This window comes from Sebastes umbrosus, chromosome 24 (genome assembly GCF_015220745.1).
Source record: "Sebastes umbrosus isolate fSebUmb1 chromosome 24, fSebUmb1.pri, whole genome shotgun sequence".
In the NCBI taxonomy this organism is placed as follows: Eukaryota; Metazoa; Chordata; class Actinopteri; order Perciformes; family Sebastidae; genus Sebastes; species Sebastes umbrosus.
This window is the reverse complement of record NC_051292.1, coordinates 16077220-16098569: the sequence shown is the minus strand read 5'-3', so window position 1 is coordinate 16098569 and position 21350 is coordinate 16077220. Positions and strand designations below refer to the sequence as shown.

The 21350-nt window shown below is 43.6% G+C and overlaps 1 protein-coding gene across 1 annotated transcript; it reads right to left on the bottom strand.

Annotated features, from left to right (window-relative positions):
- Window positions 1-719: 719 nt before the first annotated feature.
- On the bottom strand, window positions 720-19725 carry LOC119483625 (obscurin-like protein 1). The gene is given in 24 exon segments (XM_037761884.1): window positions 720-1544; window positions 1645-1911; window positions 1995-2099; window positions 2369-2530; window positions 2714-2867; window positions 2996-3108; window positions 3534-3800; window positions 5025-5291; window positions 5382-5651; window positions 6443-6482; window positions 6484-6719; window positions 6807-7082; window positions 7190-7465; window positions 7546-7821; window positions 7906-8178; window positions 8284-8438; window positions 9033-9147; window positions 10201-10476; window positions 10566-10832; window positions 11757-12062; window positions 12161-12421; window positions 12608-12877; window positions 16856-18051; window positions 19314-19725. Coding segments are annotated over 23 exon segments (6033 nt in total). The 5' UTR covers window positions 17979-18051; window positions 19314-19725; the 3' UTR covers window positions 720-1266.
- Between the last annotated feature and the right edge of the window lie 1625 nt (window positions 19726-21350).

Here is a 21350-nt window from a genome sequence, read left to right as displayed (position 1 = left end):
CATCCTGAAACTTGCTCTCATTTATTCTGGTCCTGTAAATGTACATGTGAATTGTGGAAAGATGGCAATAATTTTATACTTGTTAACATTTTCTCAGATTTGCACTGTACAATAGAAATATTATATTTGGTTGCTATGATTACAGTGACAAAGACAGTAATGCATTTTTTTCTTATTAATTTAATTTTAATTCTCACAAAGTTCCACATTCACAAGTGTAAATTTACCAAAAAAAGCCTAATTTCTTTGCATTTATGAGAGAAATGGAATTATATCTGTCAACAATTTCTTCCTCACAAAACAAAAAAGCAACGAAAACAATGAATGTATGCAATATCTTTAAAGTTTTTAAGGGAAATTATTGTCTTACTCTCGCGTGGTCTTTTTTTTATCATTATTATCTATTTATTTATTTATTTTTATTGTGTTTTTTTTATGTTGGTTTTGTTTCATTTCTGTTGTCCTTTTATGTTTGGCACAGCTCTTTGATTATGTTTTCGCTATGCTTCTTTTGTATGTACATTTTTTTAATGTTTTCTGCTGTTACTATGGATACTGTCATTTTGAAATAATAATAAACACCACATGCCGCTTTCAAGTACTGTGGGAAATATCGGAATTAGATAGCAAATGACTCAAAAATGACTCCAATAGCGCGCACACACACACACACACACACACACACACACACACACGCACACATTGCACTTACTCTTCAACACAAGTCATCTTTGAATTTTATTGTAGCTAATTCCAAAGATCAAATCAAATATGGCATTAAAGTCATTGAGTGTCTTTACTACCCTGGTTGGTTAAAGTCTCTCCTGAGGTGAATCCATGTCTCATTTGTGGTCTGATAAACAGTAAATTCATCAAGTTGAGGGCCCCGTACCGTTATTTTACAAGTTATAATAATTATGCAAAAGTATCAGTTTATTTAGCATTGATATATGGATTGATAAAACAACATTGTGTGAGCCATGTAATTAACCACTGTTGCTTTGTGTTTTATTTTTTGGGGAATTTTCATCAGAATACAAGAATGTAAAGTCAATTAGAAATATTTTATAGGCAAGTAAATATCATCTACACAGTAAAAAAAGGAATAACTTATTTGAATTGGTTTTAAATGCTTTCTTACTTCACTCAATACCCACAATTTGAAATAAATTGAGAACAGGGAAATGCAGGTTATGCAATGTCATGAGCAATTTTGCAGTCAGTTTCTTTCTGTCTCTCAGTCACTTGCTTTTCTCTCTCTTTCCTCTACTTTTCCATCACACTGAGCGTGGCACTGCTCTTGGCCTTGCCCGTGGTAAACTTCATCACCCCGCTCATGTCCACGCTGGTGTTTTTCAGGGTGAGCTTGTGGACCGTCCCGTGGTTTTCCAGGCGGACAGAGGGGCCCTGCTGAAGGGTGTCTCCATTCAGAGTCCAAAGGGGAGGCTTGTTTATGGCAACAGACACCTCACACTGGAAGGATGCTGGCTCAGGCTCAGTTACCTCCACGTCCTCTAGCTCTTTGACCATTATAAGGGCTTGGGCTGCACAGAGGGAAAGAAGTGTTATCTTGGTAAGGGGAATAAGAGAGACTTTTGCTTTCAACCCATCACACCCAACCACACCCAACCACCTCAAGCTTACCTTCCACCATGAGTTTGGCTTTGGATGTATGCTCCCCGACCTCGATGCTGTAGGTGCCCTCATCCTCCACAACCACCTGCCGGATCACCAGCTTGTGGGAGCAGCCATCGGCCAGGATCTCCACTCGATCCGAGGCCACCAGCTCCTCCTCGCCCTTGTACCAGGTGGCGCTGGAGCGAGGCGTGGAAACGGTGCACTCCAGGATCACGCGGTGTTTCTCCAGGGCTGTTCGATCTCGCAGGGGTTTCACGATGGAAACAGGGAGTTCTGGAGTGAGAAGAAACGTTTTTAGATTCAAGCTGTTAACATCCGGAAAGCTGAAGATCTTCTAGAGGTAAGAATGGACTTACCTTCAACCTCAAGGTAAGCTGTAGATTCAACATCCCTGGCGACAAAGCGGATTTCCCCAGCATCTTCAGCCTTGACGTTACACATCAGTAGGAAGTGTTTGGTCCCTGAAGGAGAACAACAACAGACTTGTAGAATCTGCTTTTCTGGAGGCTCGAGGTGGTCCAGCACCTTACTAAGACACTTTATGTACTTTTATCTGTTGTTTTTTCACTCATACAATGTACATCTTAGCTCTCTGCTCCTTCCCAGGTCTCCACCAGAGATCCTCCTACCTTCAGCACAATACATGTGCTGCATGTTTCTACACCTCTGGTACATTTGTTACTGAGCTAATTGCTATTTAAGTGAATTTATTTTTCTCTCCTTTTCTGACCTTCAGTGCGGATCTTGATGGTGCTAGTGGGCCGGATCCTGTGGCCGTCTTTGGACCATTCTCCAGTAACATCTTCCAGAGAAACCTCACACATGAAGACAGCATTCTGGTCCTCCTGAATGTCCAGGTCCTCCAGGTCATGCACTATCTCCAACTTATGCTCTGTGAGGTTAGTAAAGAGGTTTAGATCAGCAACATTAAAAACAGAAGAAGCATCTTTCTCATTGCGACCTTTAGGTGGAGTTACAGTATATGATCATAAATAGCCCTGAGATCATAATTATCAACACAAATGTTAATTTTTATGTGCAAACTTTGTTGTTTAATGTGTGTTCAAATACTTACCATAAACCTCCAGTGAACAGGAAGTGTTGATTTCCCCCGTGTCACATTTGTAGGTGCCAGAGTCAGCCCGGGAGCACTGCATGATCTGACAGAACCGCTTCCGGCCCATGGAGTAGATCCGACAGTTCGTCCCCGGCTTCAGCTCCGTCCCGTTCTAATTCACAGCAGCAAAAGGAACAGAGGAAACTCCTCACGGGTCTATAACCATCACATCTTGCATTTTTCTACAATAAGCCAAAACATAATCAAGAGAAATGAGAGTATTTTTTTGGTTTGTTTTACCTTAAGCCATCTGACTTCGATGTTTTGTCTGGAGAATTCACACTCCAGAGTGGTTGGAAGTTCCTCCTCCATACGGACATCAGTCAGTGTTTTCAGGAGAGACACCGGAGTCTCTGTCAATTTAACAAATCCAATCAATGAACCAACAAATCAACAACCTAATAAATCAATCAATCAAGCTTTTTGTATAGCACCTGAAATAGTATTAAAAGCTGTAGTGACAGCAATAGCAGTAAAACAGTGTGACGTAAAAACTAGATCAATAAAATAGCAATAAAATATATTAAAATTAGACAAATTAAATACAGTAAAAGAAGTCATTAATACAATTATACAAATTAAAAACATAATAATCAGTGACTAAAAATCAGTCACTCATATGGTTATATTTCTCTGTCTATATAATAACTTCAACTAAACGAACTAAATAGATTTGGTTTCATTCTCACCATCATCTCCCTTATGTAGAATTTAAATATCTTTTCAATGCAAAATCCAAAACGACCCTTAATAAGCGAGTCCACAGGCCAGTATTTACCTTTGACAGTGAGCCTGGCGGTGGTGCGCACCCCTTCGGCTGAGAAGACGATAGTGCCTGTGTCCTCCAGGGTTAGGTTGGACAGGGTGAGGCCATGGACTAGCCCGTTGGTGCTCACCCGCCACTGGTTGTTCGGTTTCACCCGGATGCCGTCCTTCTGCCAAATTCCCTCTACATCTGTGTGGGAGAGCTCCACCTCGAAGGAGGCGGTCTCTCGTTCAACGGTTTCTTGGTCAGTTAGGCCTTTACGGACGGAGATTTTACGGGCTGGATTGGAAGAGATGAGGGAGAGGAATGTTTTATAAATACATCTTCTTACTATCAGGATTAAATGATTCCATCCAGATAAAGAACACTGTGTTTCAAGGACAACAAAAGGTGGTTCAAATATAGACCCAGCTCAGTTTATCGCATTACAAAAACAAACACCTACAGGAACTCCATGGTCCATCGTCCCAGTGTCATTCAGTGCACTATTGTATAACAGCATGGCTGTTGTACAATTTCACACGTACATGTCTAGCCCTGCTATTCTTAGTATCTTTGTGACATACTGTTAAAGACACCAGCAATATGTACTGTTCTTTGGTTACCCAGAACTGTGTTTGATGAGACGCCAGTCGCAAAGTGATACACTGAACTGACTTGAATTAGCTTTGGAGAAGCCTCCAAACATTTGAAAGTATACAAAAAAGGTATTTGGATAGTACACACTGTGTGTTTTATAGCTTAAATAATTAGTTGATTAATCTGTTTGTGGGTCCACAGAAAATTAATTGATAACAATGTTGAAAATTGATAAATCATATAAGTCATTTATCAATTAAACATGCAAATCAGTGAGCTACCTTCGGTTCTGAGAAGTGAAGCCAATGCTGAAGTGCCTTAAACTTGCATTCTTTCTACCAGCCGGCAGGGGGCGACTCCTCTGGTTGCAAAAAGAAGTCTGGTTGTATAGAAGTCTATGAGAAAATGAGCCTACTTCTCTCTTGATTTATGACCTCAGTAAACATTGTAAACATTAGTTTATGGTCTCAATCACTAGTTTCAAGTCTTCTTCAATACAGCATGATGTTCATTTAGTAAATGATGGTCCTATTTAGAGTCAGATAGACCATAAAGCAGGGGATGCTTTAGGGCGGGACTACCTGGTGATTGACAGGTTGCTACCATGGCGTTGTCCGGTCTGGGAGTTGTCCATGTTCTCGTCTTACAACTTTAACCCTTTCACAGTGTGTTTTCACTTCATGAAAGTTAACTGTAACATTTTGCTTGCCTAAAAGTGCCTTATTCAGCCCTCTCGTTTCACTTCTAGTCGCAAAAAAACAAGATGGTGACGGCCAAAATGCCGAACTCAAGGCTTTCAAATGGCAGTCACAAACGTCAAGGTGACTACGTCCACTTCTTATATACAGTCTATGATGCTAATGTCTATTCATGTCTCAGCATCTCTGGCTACGCATCATCCACGCCCCACCTCCGATGACTTACGCTCTACATTGAGCTTGACCTGCGTCCGGTCATGCAGAGTCTCACAGCGATAGGTTCCCCGGTCTGACAGAGTCAGGTTTTGGATGATCAGACTGCGTTTACAGCCGTTCTGAGCCAGCGTGTGCCGGGAACCTGGCTGGATGACCACCCCTTGCCTCATCCATTGGACCTCTCCCATCTCAAGGCTGATCTCTGTCTCCAAGGTGGCGTCGCCAAACTCCTCCGCCATGACAGCCTGCGTTTTCTTAGTAAACATGACCTGAGCCTCTGGAGATAATGAGGAGAGATAACGGTTACAATGAACTGCAGGTAATTATGTTAATACAACACATCCTCTCTTCTCAATTAAATGGTTACCCTGAACTTTGAGGCAGGCTTTGCTTATTTGTCCCTCAGCCTCCGCTGTAATCTTCGAACAGTCCAACATCTGGCACTTCTTGATAACCAATGTGTGGCACAGGCCGTTCTGGTTTGCCTGGAAACGATCGTCCAGGGTGATCGCCTCATTGTCCATGAGCCAGACCAACTGGACATCCTCAGGGGAAACCACACACTTGAAGGTGGCATCTTCTCCTTCAAGCACGGTGGTGTTGTGGAGCTCTGTGAGGAACTCCACCACTCGAGGCACTGAAGAGACATAAGAAGGTTCACAAACCTGCTACCCCACGTAAGAAAAGACAGATAATCTGAGTACAGGCGTACTTACTCTCTACTCTCAGCTTTGCCACGGTCCGGTCATCTCTGGACTCACAGGCGTACTCGCCAGCATCCTCTCTGATTAAACGGTGGATGGTCAAGCTTCGCTCAACTCCATCCGCCCGAATGGAGAACCTTCTGCTTGGAGCCACCTCCACGCCATTCCTCAGCCACTGGACGTCTGCTTTTGGCTTGCACACCTCACAGCAAAGGGTCACCATACCGTCGGCATGGGCCACGGTGTCTCGCAGTGGCTTCACAAACTTGATTCTCATTTCTGTGATACCAAAAAACTAAGTTAATATGGCTTTTCAGTCCAAACTTCTCTACAATTTTATCAGCTGACAAGATGAAACTGAAATGTTAACCTTTCACCAGCAAGCTGAAGTGGATCTGGTCCGTGTTGACATCGCAGGTGTATTCTCCAGCATCCGAGCGCCTCAAAGGCTCGATGGTAAGGGTGCGCTTATGGCCCTCCATGAGTGCTCGGGAACGCTCGTCTTCAACAGGCGTCCAGTTTTTCAGCCAACGCACTTGAGCGCTTTCCTTGGACACGTAGCTCGTCAAGGTCACGCTCTCTGCTTCGTAACCTGTCACGACGATATCATCCTCCTTGTTCACAAACGTAACTGGAGTCTCTTTGATGGAAAAGGAAAGAGAGCAAAATATTAGGTGATCTTCTGGATAATCATATCTCTGGAGACGTCACTGTGAGTTTTTACCTTGAATCCTGACAACGCTGATCATCTTATCGTCCACAGTTGTCGCACACGTACTTCCCAGAATCTGAGGGCTGGACATTTGAGATGATGATTTTCCTCAGAGTGCCGTGGCTCTCTATGTAGGTCCGGGAGTCGCTGGTTAGCAGCACGTCATTGCAGTACCACTGGACGGGGGCGTTGGCACGGGACACTTCACAGGCCAGGATCAGCTCTTCCCCAGCCACCATATCCTGGCAGTCAGTGTCATTTGAGTTGCCCACGATTTTCACTGGAGGCTCTAAAGCAAAGGGGAAATGATTTATTTAAAGAACAGTTTTTAAACCGCATCATTCATAATCAATAAAATGTACTAAATTAACCCTACCTTCTACCGTAACCTGGAAGTTGATATTATCATCGCCGACATCCAGGAAGTACTCTCCCGAGTCTCCGAGTTCAGCGTTGAGGATGACCAACGAGCGGAAAGCACCTTCTTCCTCTTCGCAGAACCTTTCATCGCCCTCAATGCGACAGTTATTCCTGTACCATTTGGCGATGCCATTGGCTCTGGAGAGCTCGCACTCCAGCACAATGTCATCAGAAATCAGGGATTTCAAATTCGTCTTCATCTCTGTCTTTCTTAGGATCTTCACTGGAGGCTCTGATGATGCAGAATTACATTTATATTGAGCGCCATTATGACATTATTGTGCTCTTTAAAATGGCATTTTGGGACATCTCCAAAGCTGACCTGACATTGCCTCTCACCTGAAACTTTGACCTGGAAATCAATTTTATCATCAACAGCGTCACAGGTGTATTTCCCAGAATCCTCTGGGGTGGGAGAGTGGATGGTCAAACGATGGATGAGCCCGTCCTCTGTGATGGTGACGTTACTGCTCTCCTCTACTTCTTTACCATTTCGCCACCACTTGACCTCAGCGCTTGGCCGGGACACTTCGATCTCCAGCACGATTGGTTTGCCTGCAATACTCTCCAGTTGGTCTGGCGTGTTTTGGGGACGAGTAAGCGCCACTGGTGCCTCTAAATGAAAAGGAGGAATAAAGTCATTATTATCCTTTTATCATGTTGCTAAATAATTACCCTTATGTCCTCATGCTTACCTTCAATAGTGACCAGGAAGGCCACAGAGTCATCTTCAGTGTCACATATATACTCCCCTGTGTCGTCCACAGTGGTCATGGGTATAACCAGCCGGCGTTTGGTGCCGTCCACCTCCAGGATCAAGTTAGGACCCTCCTCTACCTCCAGGCTGTCTCTGTACCACCGGACTGGGGCGTCCGCCTGGGAGATCTCACAGCTGAGCTCCAGCCTCTCGGGGGCCAAATGGGTCAGTTCCAGCTCCGATTCACTGGGGGAAATGATTCTTACCAGCGGCTCTGGTGCAGGAGGAGGATAGTTAAATGTAACCTTTTAAATACAATATAAATTTGTGGAATTTCTACACAAAATTGAGCTCTTACCCTTGACACTAAGCTGGAAAAAGACAGAGTCTCCATCTGTTTCGCAGACATACTCTCCGCCGTCCTCCGCTGAGCCGTTGAGGATGGTCAGCCTCCTGTAAGGACCCTCCGATATCAGCTGGACTTTGTCGCTCTCCTCCACCTCCTGGCCGTCCTTGAACCAGCGCACCTTCCCACTTGAACGAGACAACTCGCACTGCAGCTGGATCTCCTCTGAGATGTAGCTTTCCATCACAACATCATCCTTAGGTTCCACAATCATCACTGGATGCTCTGGGTTTGTAAATAGAGGTAGAGGAGTGATATTAATTAATTATATTTCTAATGCTTATATGTGTGTAAAAATGTAAATCGATGAAGTCAGAAAGGTCCTTGTACCTCTGACATTGACAGTGAACTCCATGCTGTTGTTTCCTGCCTGGCAGGTGTAGCTGCCAGCATCTGAGGTTTCTGCCGAGCGGATGATCAGCCTCCTCATGGTTCCCTCTGCCTGCACGTTGTCACTGGGCTGGATCTCACAGCCGTCCTTATACCTGGGACGCACCAAATCACACACAGATAACTGTAAAACACAGGGTTTCAAATAACAAAATACATGTAGATACCAGGGTTATAATAGTAAACGAAAATGAAAATAAGCTGTGAAAAATATTGTTAGTAAAATGAAACTAAATTAAAAACTTTATCCTTTAAGAAAAAACTAAGCTGAAACGATGCTGCCTGGGTAAAAAATGAATAACAATGAAATAAAAATGAAGGTAAACTCATTTCCATTTGAGTTTTTTTAGCTATACTATATCACAACCGAAAAAAAGGAGGTAGCATGAATTTCCGTCAACTCTCGGTTAACCACAGAAATTGAACGGACATTCCAGGAGATGGCGCTATGTATGTTTTTATAGCTACATACTTCTGAAACATTCTACTTGGCCCTAACAAAAACAAGCTAAAACTACTGTAAAACTTAATATATAAAAACTAAACCTTTCTGAAAAACTGAAACTAAACTAAAACCAGCAAACACACTCTGAAAATTCACTAAAACTAAACAGAAATGTAATCGAAAAGTCAAAACTAAAACTAAACAACATTTTTTTCTAACAGGAATTAGCTCCTTGTCGTCTTACCACACGACTTTGGCATCGTCTATGGAGACGTGGCAGAGCAGCACTACAGGGTCCAGCTCCATGCTGCTCTTATGGAGCTCCTCCTCTGGGACTGGCCTGAACTCCACAGAAGGACCTGAACAAACAGGAGGAGGGAGGGATGTCAACAGCTGGAACACAAGGTACCAGAGGATGCCTCCTTAAAATTCAACATATTCCTACACAATCTGGTTAAAGCTGGAGCGCGGGAATTGTACATATAAATGAACATACGTTACATTCAAGCCCTTGCCAAACAAGTTCAAACAATGCTTATGTCCCGATCAGACAGAGTGCATTTTAGCAGCCTGGGACGGCTTTCCGTTATCGTTTTTAACATTGCTGAGGGCCTCGCGTTTTTTGCAAGAGCACCCTGAACGTCTCGAGTTGAAACAATTCAACTCAGAGCAGAAAAGCGGCCAACTGCATTATCATTTTTTCTCATTTTGGTGACTTATGCTGGATACACACAAAACAGCAGGAGGCCCATTAGTGCGGTACTTGAGATTTCGGGAAAGTTTTCATTAATTTAAACTGTACTATTAACTATTTGGGTCCCTTACAGTTCATGGTTTGTAAAAAGGTAACGTTAGCACTCAATTGGTGGTTGCCTAGCAACATATAAAATAAAAAAGATGCAGCAAATTGCGAAAACCGCAGCTCCGAAAGTACACCACAGTTGTGGTGTCTGTGGCGACTTTCACGCACTGGTGCACCAGTGATGCATTTTGCGTCAACCAGGGAGAAACCATAGCGGTGGAGCAGCAGCTAGGAGTATGGCGGGAAACTATTGCAGTAAATCCTAAGAAGCGTCAAAGTAAAGTTTCTGGAGTAAAAAAAAAAACTCTCCGTTCAGTGTATGTGTAATTACTCTCACTGCCAGAGGGGGGAGACAAAAGTTCCACACTCCAGCTTTAAATCCTAAAACCAAATGGATTAACAAGAGCCAGACGTCACAATTTAATTTTGTTCATTCAATTTATAATGATATAAAAGAATTGGAAAGCATTTTTGAGAAGTTTAAAATGTGTAGAATTCTTCCGGATAAAAGAATTATTAAACACTTAATTCAATATAAAACTATAAAAAGAAGTCGATCGACTAAAAACATATGCATTTTCGTATCGTTCTACTTTCCAAAACCTTTTACCTGCAACGTCCACGTTGAATTTGATGACATCTCCTGAAGTTTCACATGTATAAGCTCCAGAGTGAGATGCATCTGCTGATTGAATCACAATCCTCCTCATGTTCCCATCTGATTGGATGTTGATGCCGTCGGTCGCCTGGAGCTCCTCGCCATCTTTGAACCAGGATACTTTAGCGAAGGGGTGGGAGACTTCACAGTAGAGGACAATGGGGTCACTAGTGTCCACCTTCTTATTGCTGTCTACGTCTGACAGAGGATTGAATTTAACCACAGCAGCTGCAAAGAAATAAACACACAAATAAACTCCAAAGAAATACATCCATCACATGCTGAATTTAACAGAAATAGCAGATTGTTACACCTACGTTTAACGCGGAGCACAGCTGAATCCCGGACTCCATTGGCTATGAACGTGACCTCTGCTGTGTCCTCTGTAGGGAGAGTTTCACAGATAACCAATGAGTGGCGCGTTTGGGACTGTTTCATTGAATATCGTCCACCGTGCTGCAGTTGAGCGCTATTCAGAAACCAGGTTCCAACCATCGTGGCAGACAATTCGATGGAGAAGTGAGCGTCTTCTCCTTCCACAACGTCACAACCTTTGAGCCGACTGCAAATCTTTGGTCCAGGAACTAAGGAAAATGGGAAAAGTACAAGTACAAGTTAACAAAATATTCTCATTCTTCGTTTTTAAAGCAGTTTTACCTTCCTGGTAGTCACTGGTTTCCACTCATTACAATACAAACTTTTCCCCGTTGGTGTGTTCAAGGACAGTCCATCATCTGAGACTTTAGTCAGCTGCTGAACAGCAACCTTTAACCCTTTAAAAACGGACCTGTTGTTTGCATAATCATGAAATAAAAACCATAACAGCGAGAGCATTCATTCTTTTTGCAGCAGAAAGCTGAGGCTTCTGTCTTCCACGTCATCACGAGGGTACAACATGATCATTATGTTTCGTTACGTGTAGAACGTAACGAAACGATCGAAACACCTTTGCACTCGATCGGCTCATAAAAATGAGCATATATTTTAAAAACTAAAAAATGTGCAAATATCTTTTGGAGTGTGAAGAAATATTTTGTTCATGTTTCTACATTTAGGAATTTGTCTTTATTTAGTAACATTTTATGAGAAAAAAAAGTCTGATTTTTGTATTTTTTATTTAAATTGATGACACAATTTCAATACTTTTGTCAATTATTCTTCTTTATTTACTTCTATAACCTTTTGGCTTAGGTTAGATAGATTTTAGGGATATGAAGAATTTGAAGATGCTCCAAGAAATGACATCACAATAAGCAAAAATACCAATGTAGGCACAGGGCAGACCATTTCTATTGTTGAGTTCAAAGGGTTAAACCCCAGAAACTACTGGTTTCACTAAATACTTTTGACTCGTCACGCAGATGACTCAAATTTCATGACCAAGAAAAAGATCTCAAGACAGCCTTTGCTATGTCTGGAGAAAGTGAAGATCAATTTGGCATATTTCCATTACTCAATCAGATCATTCAAAATGAAATACATAGAATAACACATGAACAATTCCTCACCCAGATGGACAGCTTTGGGAAACTCCACATGGCCGCTTCGCCCGTACTTGTTGATGCAACAGACACGGAACCGGTAGTCGCCTTCGCACGGCACGCTGTCGCCGCCGACCTCAGCTGAAGTGGCGGTCTCTGAGGTGAAACACTTCTGCCACTCCTGGGAGCCCACTTCCTGTCTCTCCACGACAAAGATGGATCGGGTGGAGGTCTGGCTGTTGGCGGCAGGAACCCAGGTGAGCAGGGCGCTGTTGTGTTGATCCATGTCCATTTTGATTCCCCCAGGACAGATAGGAGGGCAATGTCTTGTGGCTACAAGTGGGAAAGGACAAAGAATAGAATGTATAAGAAAACTCAAAGTCTTGCAAATCAATTCTGGAAACTGTGAAACAAACATTTCCTAAATGTACCTTTGACCTTGAGACGTGATGAGGTCTTGGATCTTCCTGCGACAAAGGTCACTATCCCTGAGTCCTGATAGGCCACGTTGACAAAGACCAGAATGTGAGTTTTGCCAAAAGACTTCAGGATGGTCTGCTGAGTCTCGTGCAGCTTCAAACCATCTTTGAACCAGTGGATCTCCATGTCGTCGCTCTCCACCTCCACGCAGAACACGGCATTCTCACCCTCCAGGACCTCCAGCTTCCGGGGAAGTTTACGAACAATAGTACCTGTAAGATTATTTTATTTACTTTAATTTGTGTTTGTACTTCAATTTTTTTCGCTAAACTTTGATGGTGTACCTTAAAATCTTGATTGCTGGAAAATGTACCAACTAATATATACATATATCTGTCTTATTGCACATGATAAATGACCTTTATTCCACAAATGTAAAATGCTGCATACCCACATACCTTTAACTGATAGCTCTGCAATGCTCTTTGCTCCATCTGGCATCTCACAGAGATACACCCCGTCGTCGTCGGTCCCAACATCATGGATGGTCAGCCTTCGCGTGGCTCCTTTCTGCTCCATCCCGTATTTACTGCTGGGCATCAGCCGCTGGTCCTCCAGGTACCAGGCGGACGGGAGCGACTCGTCGGGCACCTCGCACTCCAGCACAGCGACATCCCTCTCCCTCACCTCGACGTCTCTTAACGGACGCCTGAACCGCACAGCTGGGCCTGAAGAACAAGGGCAATGGGTAAGTGTTGATATTTTAACTTCACAACAAGTGGATGAGTTGCAGATTTGGATGGTTATAGTAATAGTAATAACATAAGGAGTGTACATATAGTCGTCAATCATGCTGAAGTTTAAACTTGCATTCTCTCTAACAGCCAGCAGGGGGCGACTCCTCTGGTTCTATAGAAGTCTATGAAAGAATGAGTCTACTTCTCTCTTGATTTATTACCTCAGTAAACATTGTAAACATGAGTTTATGGTCTCAATCACTAGTTTCAAGTGTTCTTCAATACAGCATGATGTTCATTTAGTAAATGATGGTCCCATTTAGAGTCAGATAGACCATAAAGCAGGGGATGCTTTAGGGCGGGGCTACCTTGTGATTGACAGGTCGCTACCACGGCGTTGTCCAGTCTGGGAGTTGTCCCTATTTTCGTCTTACAACTTTCACAGTGTGTTTTCAGGTCATGAATGTTAATTATTACATATTGGTCGCCTGAAAAATGTCTTATTCATTCGGTTGTACTCTTTCAGTTCTCTGGAATCTCTCGTGCCACTAGTGAATATTTTGTAAGCCGTGCTCAGTTGCTGTAATACCACTCCATATTATCTGTCCATGAAGTACTGGCATGTTGACCCCAAGACTAAACTGACACTTAATGATAGAGGGCAGCTGGCCCAGTGCAGGACTGTGCATATGAAAAGGCATGTGACCCTGAGAATTATCTGCCCATTATGTCGGGATTAGGACAAAATGATTAGCCACTTTAAAGGGTGATGCCATGCATTTCAACAATGCACACACACACACAAGTGCAGCTTGTGGTTGGACGCATCAGTGACACAGCGATTCATTCATTAGGACCGTTAGTTGTTTCTTTAAAATATTCACTAACAATGACACTGGTACAGAATCTCTTGATATGTGATGTGTTATTTGCTCTCTGCTGTTGTTTGGCATCTTTATTTGTAAGTTTGAACTTTTTAGATTAGATCATTTTTTTCGTTGTTAATTATATTTGCATCGCTTTTCCATCCATTTAACAATCTTTTGGCATTTTGAATAATTAGAATACATTTCAGGGTTTGACGTTAACCATTTGGCCACAAAAAGTTACTCTGTGGCCACCAAATATCTTCTATAGGTGGCCCCCAAGTTTAATGGGGTCTCTCTAGAGCAGGGGTCAGCAACCTTTACTATCAAATGAGACATTTTAGGCAAAAACAATCTGTCTGGAACCGCAAAACATGTGATCATTGTGATGAAGGTAACACAGTTTATAGTCTAAGTATATAGAATATAAGTCTAATGCAGTGAGGGCCAAAAAGACAATGTACTACGGAGTATTAGGGCCACATTGAGGGAAAACATCTGAGATTTACAGAATTAAGTCATAATGTTATGGGAAAAAAAGTCGTAATATTATGAAAAGAAAGTCATCCATCCATCCATCCATCTTCAACCGCTTATCCGGGATCGGGTCGCGGGGGCAACAGCTCCAGCAGGGGACCCCAAACTTCCCTTTCCCGGGCCACATTAACCAGCTCTGACTGGGGGATTCCGAGGCGTTCCCAGGCCAGAGTAGAGATATAATCTCTCCACCTAGTCCTGGGTCTTCCCCGTGGTCTCCTCCCAGCTGGTCGTGCCTGGAACACCTCCCAAGGAAGGCGCCCAGGAGGCATCCGTGCTAGATGCCCGAACCACCTCAACTGGCTCCTTTCGACGCAAAGGAGCAAGGACTCCTGAGGAAACCCATTTCGGCCGCTTGCACCCGCGACCTCGTTCTTTCGGTCATGACCCAACCCTCATGACCATAGGTGAGAGTAGGAACGAAGATTGAACGGTAGATCGAGAGCTTTGCCTTCTGGCTCAGTTCTCTTTTCGTCACAACGGTGCGGTAAAGCGAATGCAATACCGCCCCTGCTGCTCCGATTCTCCGACCAATCTCACGTTCCATCGTCCCCTCACTCGCGAACAAGACCCCGAGATACTTAAACTCCTTCACTTGGGGTAAGGACTCATTCCCTACCCGGAGTAGGCAATCCACCGGTTTCCTGCTGAGAACCATGGCCTCAGATTTAGAGGTGCTGATTCTCATCCCGACTGCGTCACACTCGGCTGCGAACCGATCCAGTGAGTGCTGGAGGTCGCAGACCGATGATGCCAACAGGACCACATCATCTGCAAAAAGCAGCGATGAGATCCTCAGCACACCGATCTGCAAACCCTCCTCCACCCGACTACGCCTCGATATCCTGTCCATGAATATCACGAACAGGATTGGTGACAAAGCGCAGCCCTGGCGGAGGCCAACCCCCACCGGAAACGAGTCCGACTTACTGCCGAGGATCCGAACACAGCTCTCGCTTTGGGCGTACAGGGATTGGATGGCCCTGAGAAGTGCCCCCCTCACCCCATACTCCCGCAGCACCCCCCACAGTATCTCCCGGGGGACCCGGTCATATGCCTTCTCCAAGTCCACAAAACACATGTAGACTGGATGGGCATACTCCCAGGCCCCCTCCAGGATCCTTGCGAGAGTGAAGAGCTGGTCCGTTGTTCCACGGCCAGGACGGAATCCGCATTGTTCCTCTTCGATCTGAGGTTCGACTATCGGCCGAACCCTCCTTTCCAGCACCTTGGAGTAGACTTTACCAGGGAGGCTGAGCAGTGTGATACCCCTGTAATTGGCACACACTCTCTGGTCCCCCTTTTTGAAAAGGGGAACCACCACCCCGGTCTGCCACTCCTTAGGCACTGTCACCGACTTCCACGCGGTGTTGAAGAGACGTGTCATCCAAGACAGCCCCTCCCCACCCAGAGCCTTCAGCATTTCTGGGCAGATCTCATCAATCCCCGGGGCTTTGCCACTGTGGAGTTGTTTGACTACCTCAGTGACTTCCACCAGGGTAATTGATGATGGTCCCCCATCAGCTTCCAGCTCTGCCTCTACCATAGAGGGCGTATTGGTCGGATTCAGAAGTTCCTCAAAGTGCTCCTTCCACCGCCCGATTACCTCCTCAGTTGAGGTCAACAGTGTCCCATCCTTACTGTACACAGCTTGGATGGTTCCCCGTTTCCCCCTCCTAAGGTGCCGGATGGTTTTCCAGAAGCACTTTGGTGCTGACCGAAAGTCCTTCTCCATGGCTGCTCCGAACTCCTCCCACACCCGCTGCTTTGCCTCCGTCACGGCAGTGGCTGCTGCTCTTCGGGCCCGTCGGTACCCTGCAACTGCCTCCGGAGACCTCCGAGATAACATATCCCGGAAGGCCTCCTTCTTCAGTCGGACGGCTTCCCTGACCACCGGTGTCCACCACGGTGTTCGAGGGTTGAAAAGAAAGTCATAATATTATTATTATTCTCATAATACTACAACTTTTTTTCTCGTAAACCTACGACTTTATATATATATATATATATATATATAAAATTAATATTGAGCGAAGGTAAATTATAATATGTGTATAATATGTTATCATAATGTGTTCATATGTATGCTAATGCGAATTTAGATTTTAGCATTCAGTAACCTTGTAAAATGTATTTTAGCCTGAATAAATACAGTTTGAAGGAGATGTTTTCACAGCAATATAAAATACATGTTAGAGAGGGAATTATGACCTGTTTAACTTCCTAACTCTAGTGTTAGCTCTACGCAGCTTAAAATACATAATTGTACTTTTTTAAATCAAAGCAAATATTAAAAAATCATAAAAAAATAAAGAAGACAAAGTAAAATAAATAAATATATAACATAAATAATAATAATAATAAACATAAAAATGTGATCATTTATTTAGACTGTGACAGAGTAAAAGAACTTGAGTTTTCAATCTAAATAGATAATTATATATTTTTATGTGTGGCGTTGAATTGCCTTTTCTGTATGGTTTTTACATACGTTTACATTTGGGCCACCAAAAATGTACCAAATTTAGGGGCTTGGTTGCCCGAAAAGCAGGGAGCTATCTCCTACCTTTGACAGACAGGTGAACAGCGCTGAGCGTGTTTCCAAGAGCGTTTGATGCTGCACACACATACAGTCCTGTATCCTGCACCTTGCAGTACAGAACCTTCAGCGTGTAGTAACCCTCTCTGTCCTCAAATATCAGATGACGCCTCCCGGGCTCTAGGGGAACTCCATCTTTCCTCCAAATGATCTCTGGCTTGGGCTTCCCCGTCACAAAGCAGCGGAACTTGGCGTGTTTCCCCTCTGCCACTGCAAACTTCTTGGCTTTAGACGCTCTGACAGGCGGCTCGTCTATGACCCTCGACAAACTCAGCCTTCCGCCCCTGTGCTTAGGCGACCACTGGCTGTTAGTGTGACCGTTTGACATTTTACTCTCCTCTCGTTCCGGTACGGGCTCCACGAGAAGGACGGCGCCGGCCAAGGCCTCGCCGTGGCAGTTGACGGCCCTGCAGGTGTAGACGCCTTTGTCTGGCATGCGCGTCCTGTAGATCTTGAGCTGGAACCAGCCGCCGTCTTGATCGCTCACGCTGAAGTGTGCGCTCTCGAAGATGTCGTTGAGCTTCTTCCCGTCTTTCTCCCACGTTACCTCGGGCAGAGGAGCGCCCCACATTTTGCAGGAGAAGGCAGCATCTTCTCCCCGATCCACGCGCAGAGAGAGAGGCTTGATGAGGAACCGCGGCCTATCATCAGACGTTAAATCATTTTCTTTCCCGCAGTCGCCATTTTTCACTGTGCAGTAGCCGTTCTGGTGTCCTTCAAATTCTCCATTTTCTTTCGTTGGTTGCTGCATACCATTCACGCCTAATTGCCCCCCTTCCTGTGGCTGGGCCTCTCCTTCCACTTTGAGAGAAGCTGCTGCACAAGTTTCACCTATGCTATTTTTGGCTTTGCAAATATACTGGCCAGCATCCTGCAGAGTCACTCCAGTAATGGTCAGCAGATACGCGTTTCCTTCCTCAGAGAGCTCGTAGTGTCCATCAGACGAGATCTGGATGTTTTTACGCTCCCAGATCACATCAGGACGAGGGTCCCCACCAATCTGGCACCTCAGTGTGGCGTCCGTGCCGCACTGTGCCACCACGGGGCGCGGGTAGCCCAAAACTCTAGGAGCACCTCCAAAAATATCCATGATGAAGTCACCCTCTCTCTTTCTTTTGGTGCGGGATCGCGTCAGTTAGAGCCTCTTATCTTTGGTGAAGGAGCTGTAAGATAAAGCACATGTTTCAGACTTTAATCAGTTTTCTTGCTTTGACTGGAGGGACACATTGTCCTCTGTTCATTTCTGTTTACACCTGACCCCCGACCAGATGATGTCAAATGTGATATTTTTATATAAATGACTATTTTATGATTAAGAATCTGATCTAGATGATTCAGTGCAGCGAGGAGTGTTTGTGAATTCACCAAGGCTTAACTGAGCATGTTTAGTGTAGGTGTTTATCACACGCTTGGTGGTTTAGTAAAGTAGGTTTTGAGCAAACCGCTCTCGGTCGTCTCTCTCAGCTGGTGCTGTAACTCATTGAAGAGTGTATTTATAAAGTAGTCTGTCCAAAAAAAGACCCATGTGTCACACAACACACAAACTGTGCAGTCTAACGCAGACTAAACTGACTCTTCAGTTTAGTATGGAGCATGAACGCCAGCTGTATTCTTCCTGATGGATTGTCTTTGTCTCTTTGCATTGTTGACATTTCTCCCCTCATGATTTAAAGCTAAATTCATCTTTCTTGATAATCAACAGCTCGTGATTTGATCGTGTAGCTGCCAGTAGAAAACATGAGTCTCTCTCATGTGGCTCATTTGTTTCCCTCATGTTGTCACCATCTTTCTACTGTGTGACGCACCACCACACCCTCACATCTGATGCTCTGAACAGCATGGATCATGTAGTCATGTGCTCACGGCTAGAAAATAGCTCTTCGGGTAGCATGTCAGATATTTCAGTAAACACATGACTACTCATCGAGCATTGTGTCAACACATGGGTAGACATTATTCTACTTAAAGGTAGGGTTAGCAGTGCTGTTCAAATAATTTTTTTCGTTATATTTGTTGAAATTTCTCATCACATCCCGACAGCAATCAATAAATCAAATGCTCTGACAAAAAAAATGGGAAAAATTTCTGTTATCTGTGGCTGTCACAGGACTGTAATAAGCCCGTCCAATCACTTCATTCGGCCCGAATGATATGTTGTTTACGTTCATTATAATATGATTATGCTTCTAATGATAATTTTGGGGGACTTTTAGGGACTTTTGGAGCTGGTGCTGCTAGCTACTTTCATTGGAAAAGAGTTGGGTTGGGTTTTACGGTTGAATCGTTTTCAAAATCTAGTGTACTCTTGCTACTTTCCCAACATTACCAACCCTGCCTTTAAGCAGGCCTGAATGTCGAGAAGCTGAGTCAAGAGACGCAGTGAGACAGGAAACATCGTACCAGAAATGTCAAAGGATAAACTTACCGCTTTCTGAGTCGCTGTCTTTAAAGCATTCTGTCGACGATGTGAGGTTTACTTAAAAACGACGTCCTCAAAATGTTCATTCATATGAGTTTTGGCCCTTCTTTAAATGATTCTTTGATTGGTAGAAACGGCAGATATTCCTTTTGTTGCTCGGTGAGACTCCTCAGCTCTTGTTCCTTGTCTCTCTGGTTTGTTGTTTTTAGATTCTGGCTCACATTCGGCACAAATCCTGGTCACTTAGAGTCAAATGAGAAAAAGTAAATCCTCCAGTCACACTTGGTGGCCTACAGTCACAGGTAGCATGTCTTCGGTTTGGCGTTTGCAGGTGGCAGAGAGGAAATGGCCGCGGTCTATCAGCCCAGAGCTTGGTTTATACGTCAGCTTCGATACTGTCATTGTCCAACAGCTAAAGAGTGAGAGAGAGAGTTGGAATGGGGGGTGGGGGGGGCATTAAATGCTTTCGCAGCTGCTGCCACTGCAAGCCGCCGCCTAAAAATACCAACAGCTTCGATGACAGGGGGCCAGATAAAGTTAGGCTCTCCATTCACAGAGCGTGGCTCACTAAAGATAGAGGGGAGGCCGAGCTCTGCCACGGATCACTCAGACATCCACAGTTAAACCTCAGAAGAGAAAGAACACCCCACCTGCCGGAGCTCCTTGAGTCATGAGTCATGCTAAATAAGGTCAAGTTAGAGTCACATCAGTGTTAGAAAATGATTTCTATAGAGCAGCGATCTAATGGAGAGTGAACAGAAACAACAAGAGTTTAAGACAGCATTACAAAAATGAAGAGAAATGTGTAGACTGAGGCGGTTCTTCTCGGTGATGTATGGGACACTGATAAGGAAAAGATTGCCCAAGTGTTGGAGGCATTTAAACCCATTATAATCTGACAACTGAAATCCTCACTATCAGAGTGTTAGGAAACAGTTTTAATGTCTGATCAGCATTTCAAACAAGAAGGATAAAAAGCTCATCCTTTAATTCATTTACTTTGATAGATGGTGCAGGTCTGAACAGGTAGCTGAAAAATCCATGTGGATAGGAATACAAGTGAAAGATGTATTACTCCAGAGATGACGCAGGACTCTTTTGGGGCAGGAAAGAAAGATCATCAATCCGAGATTGATCAAAATCAGACGGGGAATTTATCATTTAGATTTTCATGAAAGAAGGTGGCCTGTTTGTGTAATGATTTAAAGGAATACTTGATCCATAAAATGTATGTCAATTACTCACCCAGTGTACCATTGAATTCTTGAAGGAGTCATTGTTTTTCTCTCATGCCCCCACGGTGAACCATGAATCAAAAAGCGGAGAAAAGTCCTGATATAGTGAAGTAAATGAGGTCCAGGTTTAAACAAGCCGTTTTTTGATTGTTTGTTCACCATGGAGGCGTGCAAGAAGAACAAACGTTTTCTTCCAAGAATTCAAGGTAACACGGGGTAGGCAATTGATATACAAATGGTCATTTTGTTGGTGAAGTATTCCTTTAACACAGCAAACATCAAAAAAGGATGAGTTGTATCTAAAATGTATGTATTAAAACAGAGGTCAGCAACCTTTACTATCAAAGAGCCAATTTAAGCAAAAAAAATAAAATAAAATCTGTCTGGAGCCGCAAAACATTTGATCATTGTGATGAAGGTAACACAGTTTATAGTCTAAGTATATAGTATATATAGTAGATTTCCAGAATAAAGTCAAAACTTTACGAGAAAAAAAGTCGTAATATTCCGAGAAAAAAAGTCGTAATATTACGATAATAAAGTCATAACTTTACGAGAAAAAAAGTCGTAATATTCCGAGAAAAAAAGTCGTAATATTACGATAATAAAGTCATAACTTTACGAGAAAAAAAGAAAATAAAACGTAAAATTACTACTTTATAATATTATGACTTTATTCTCAAAATCTCCGATTTATTTTTTTTCCTCAATGTGGCCCTAATACTCCGTCGTACCGTCGTACCATAGACCTACAACAATGATAAATAAAAATGAAAATGTAAACAAAAAACAGTTCATCATTTCCATT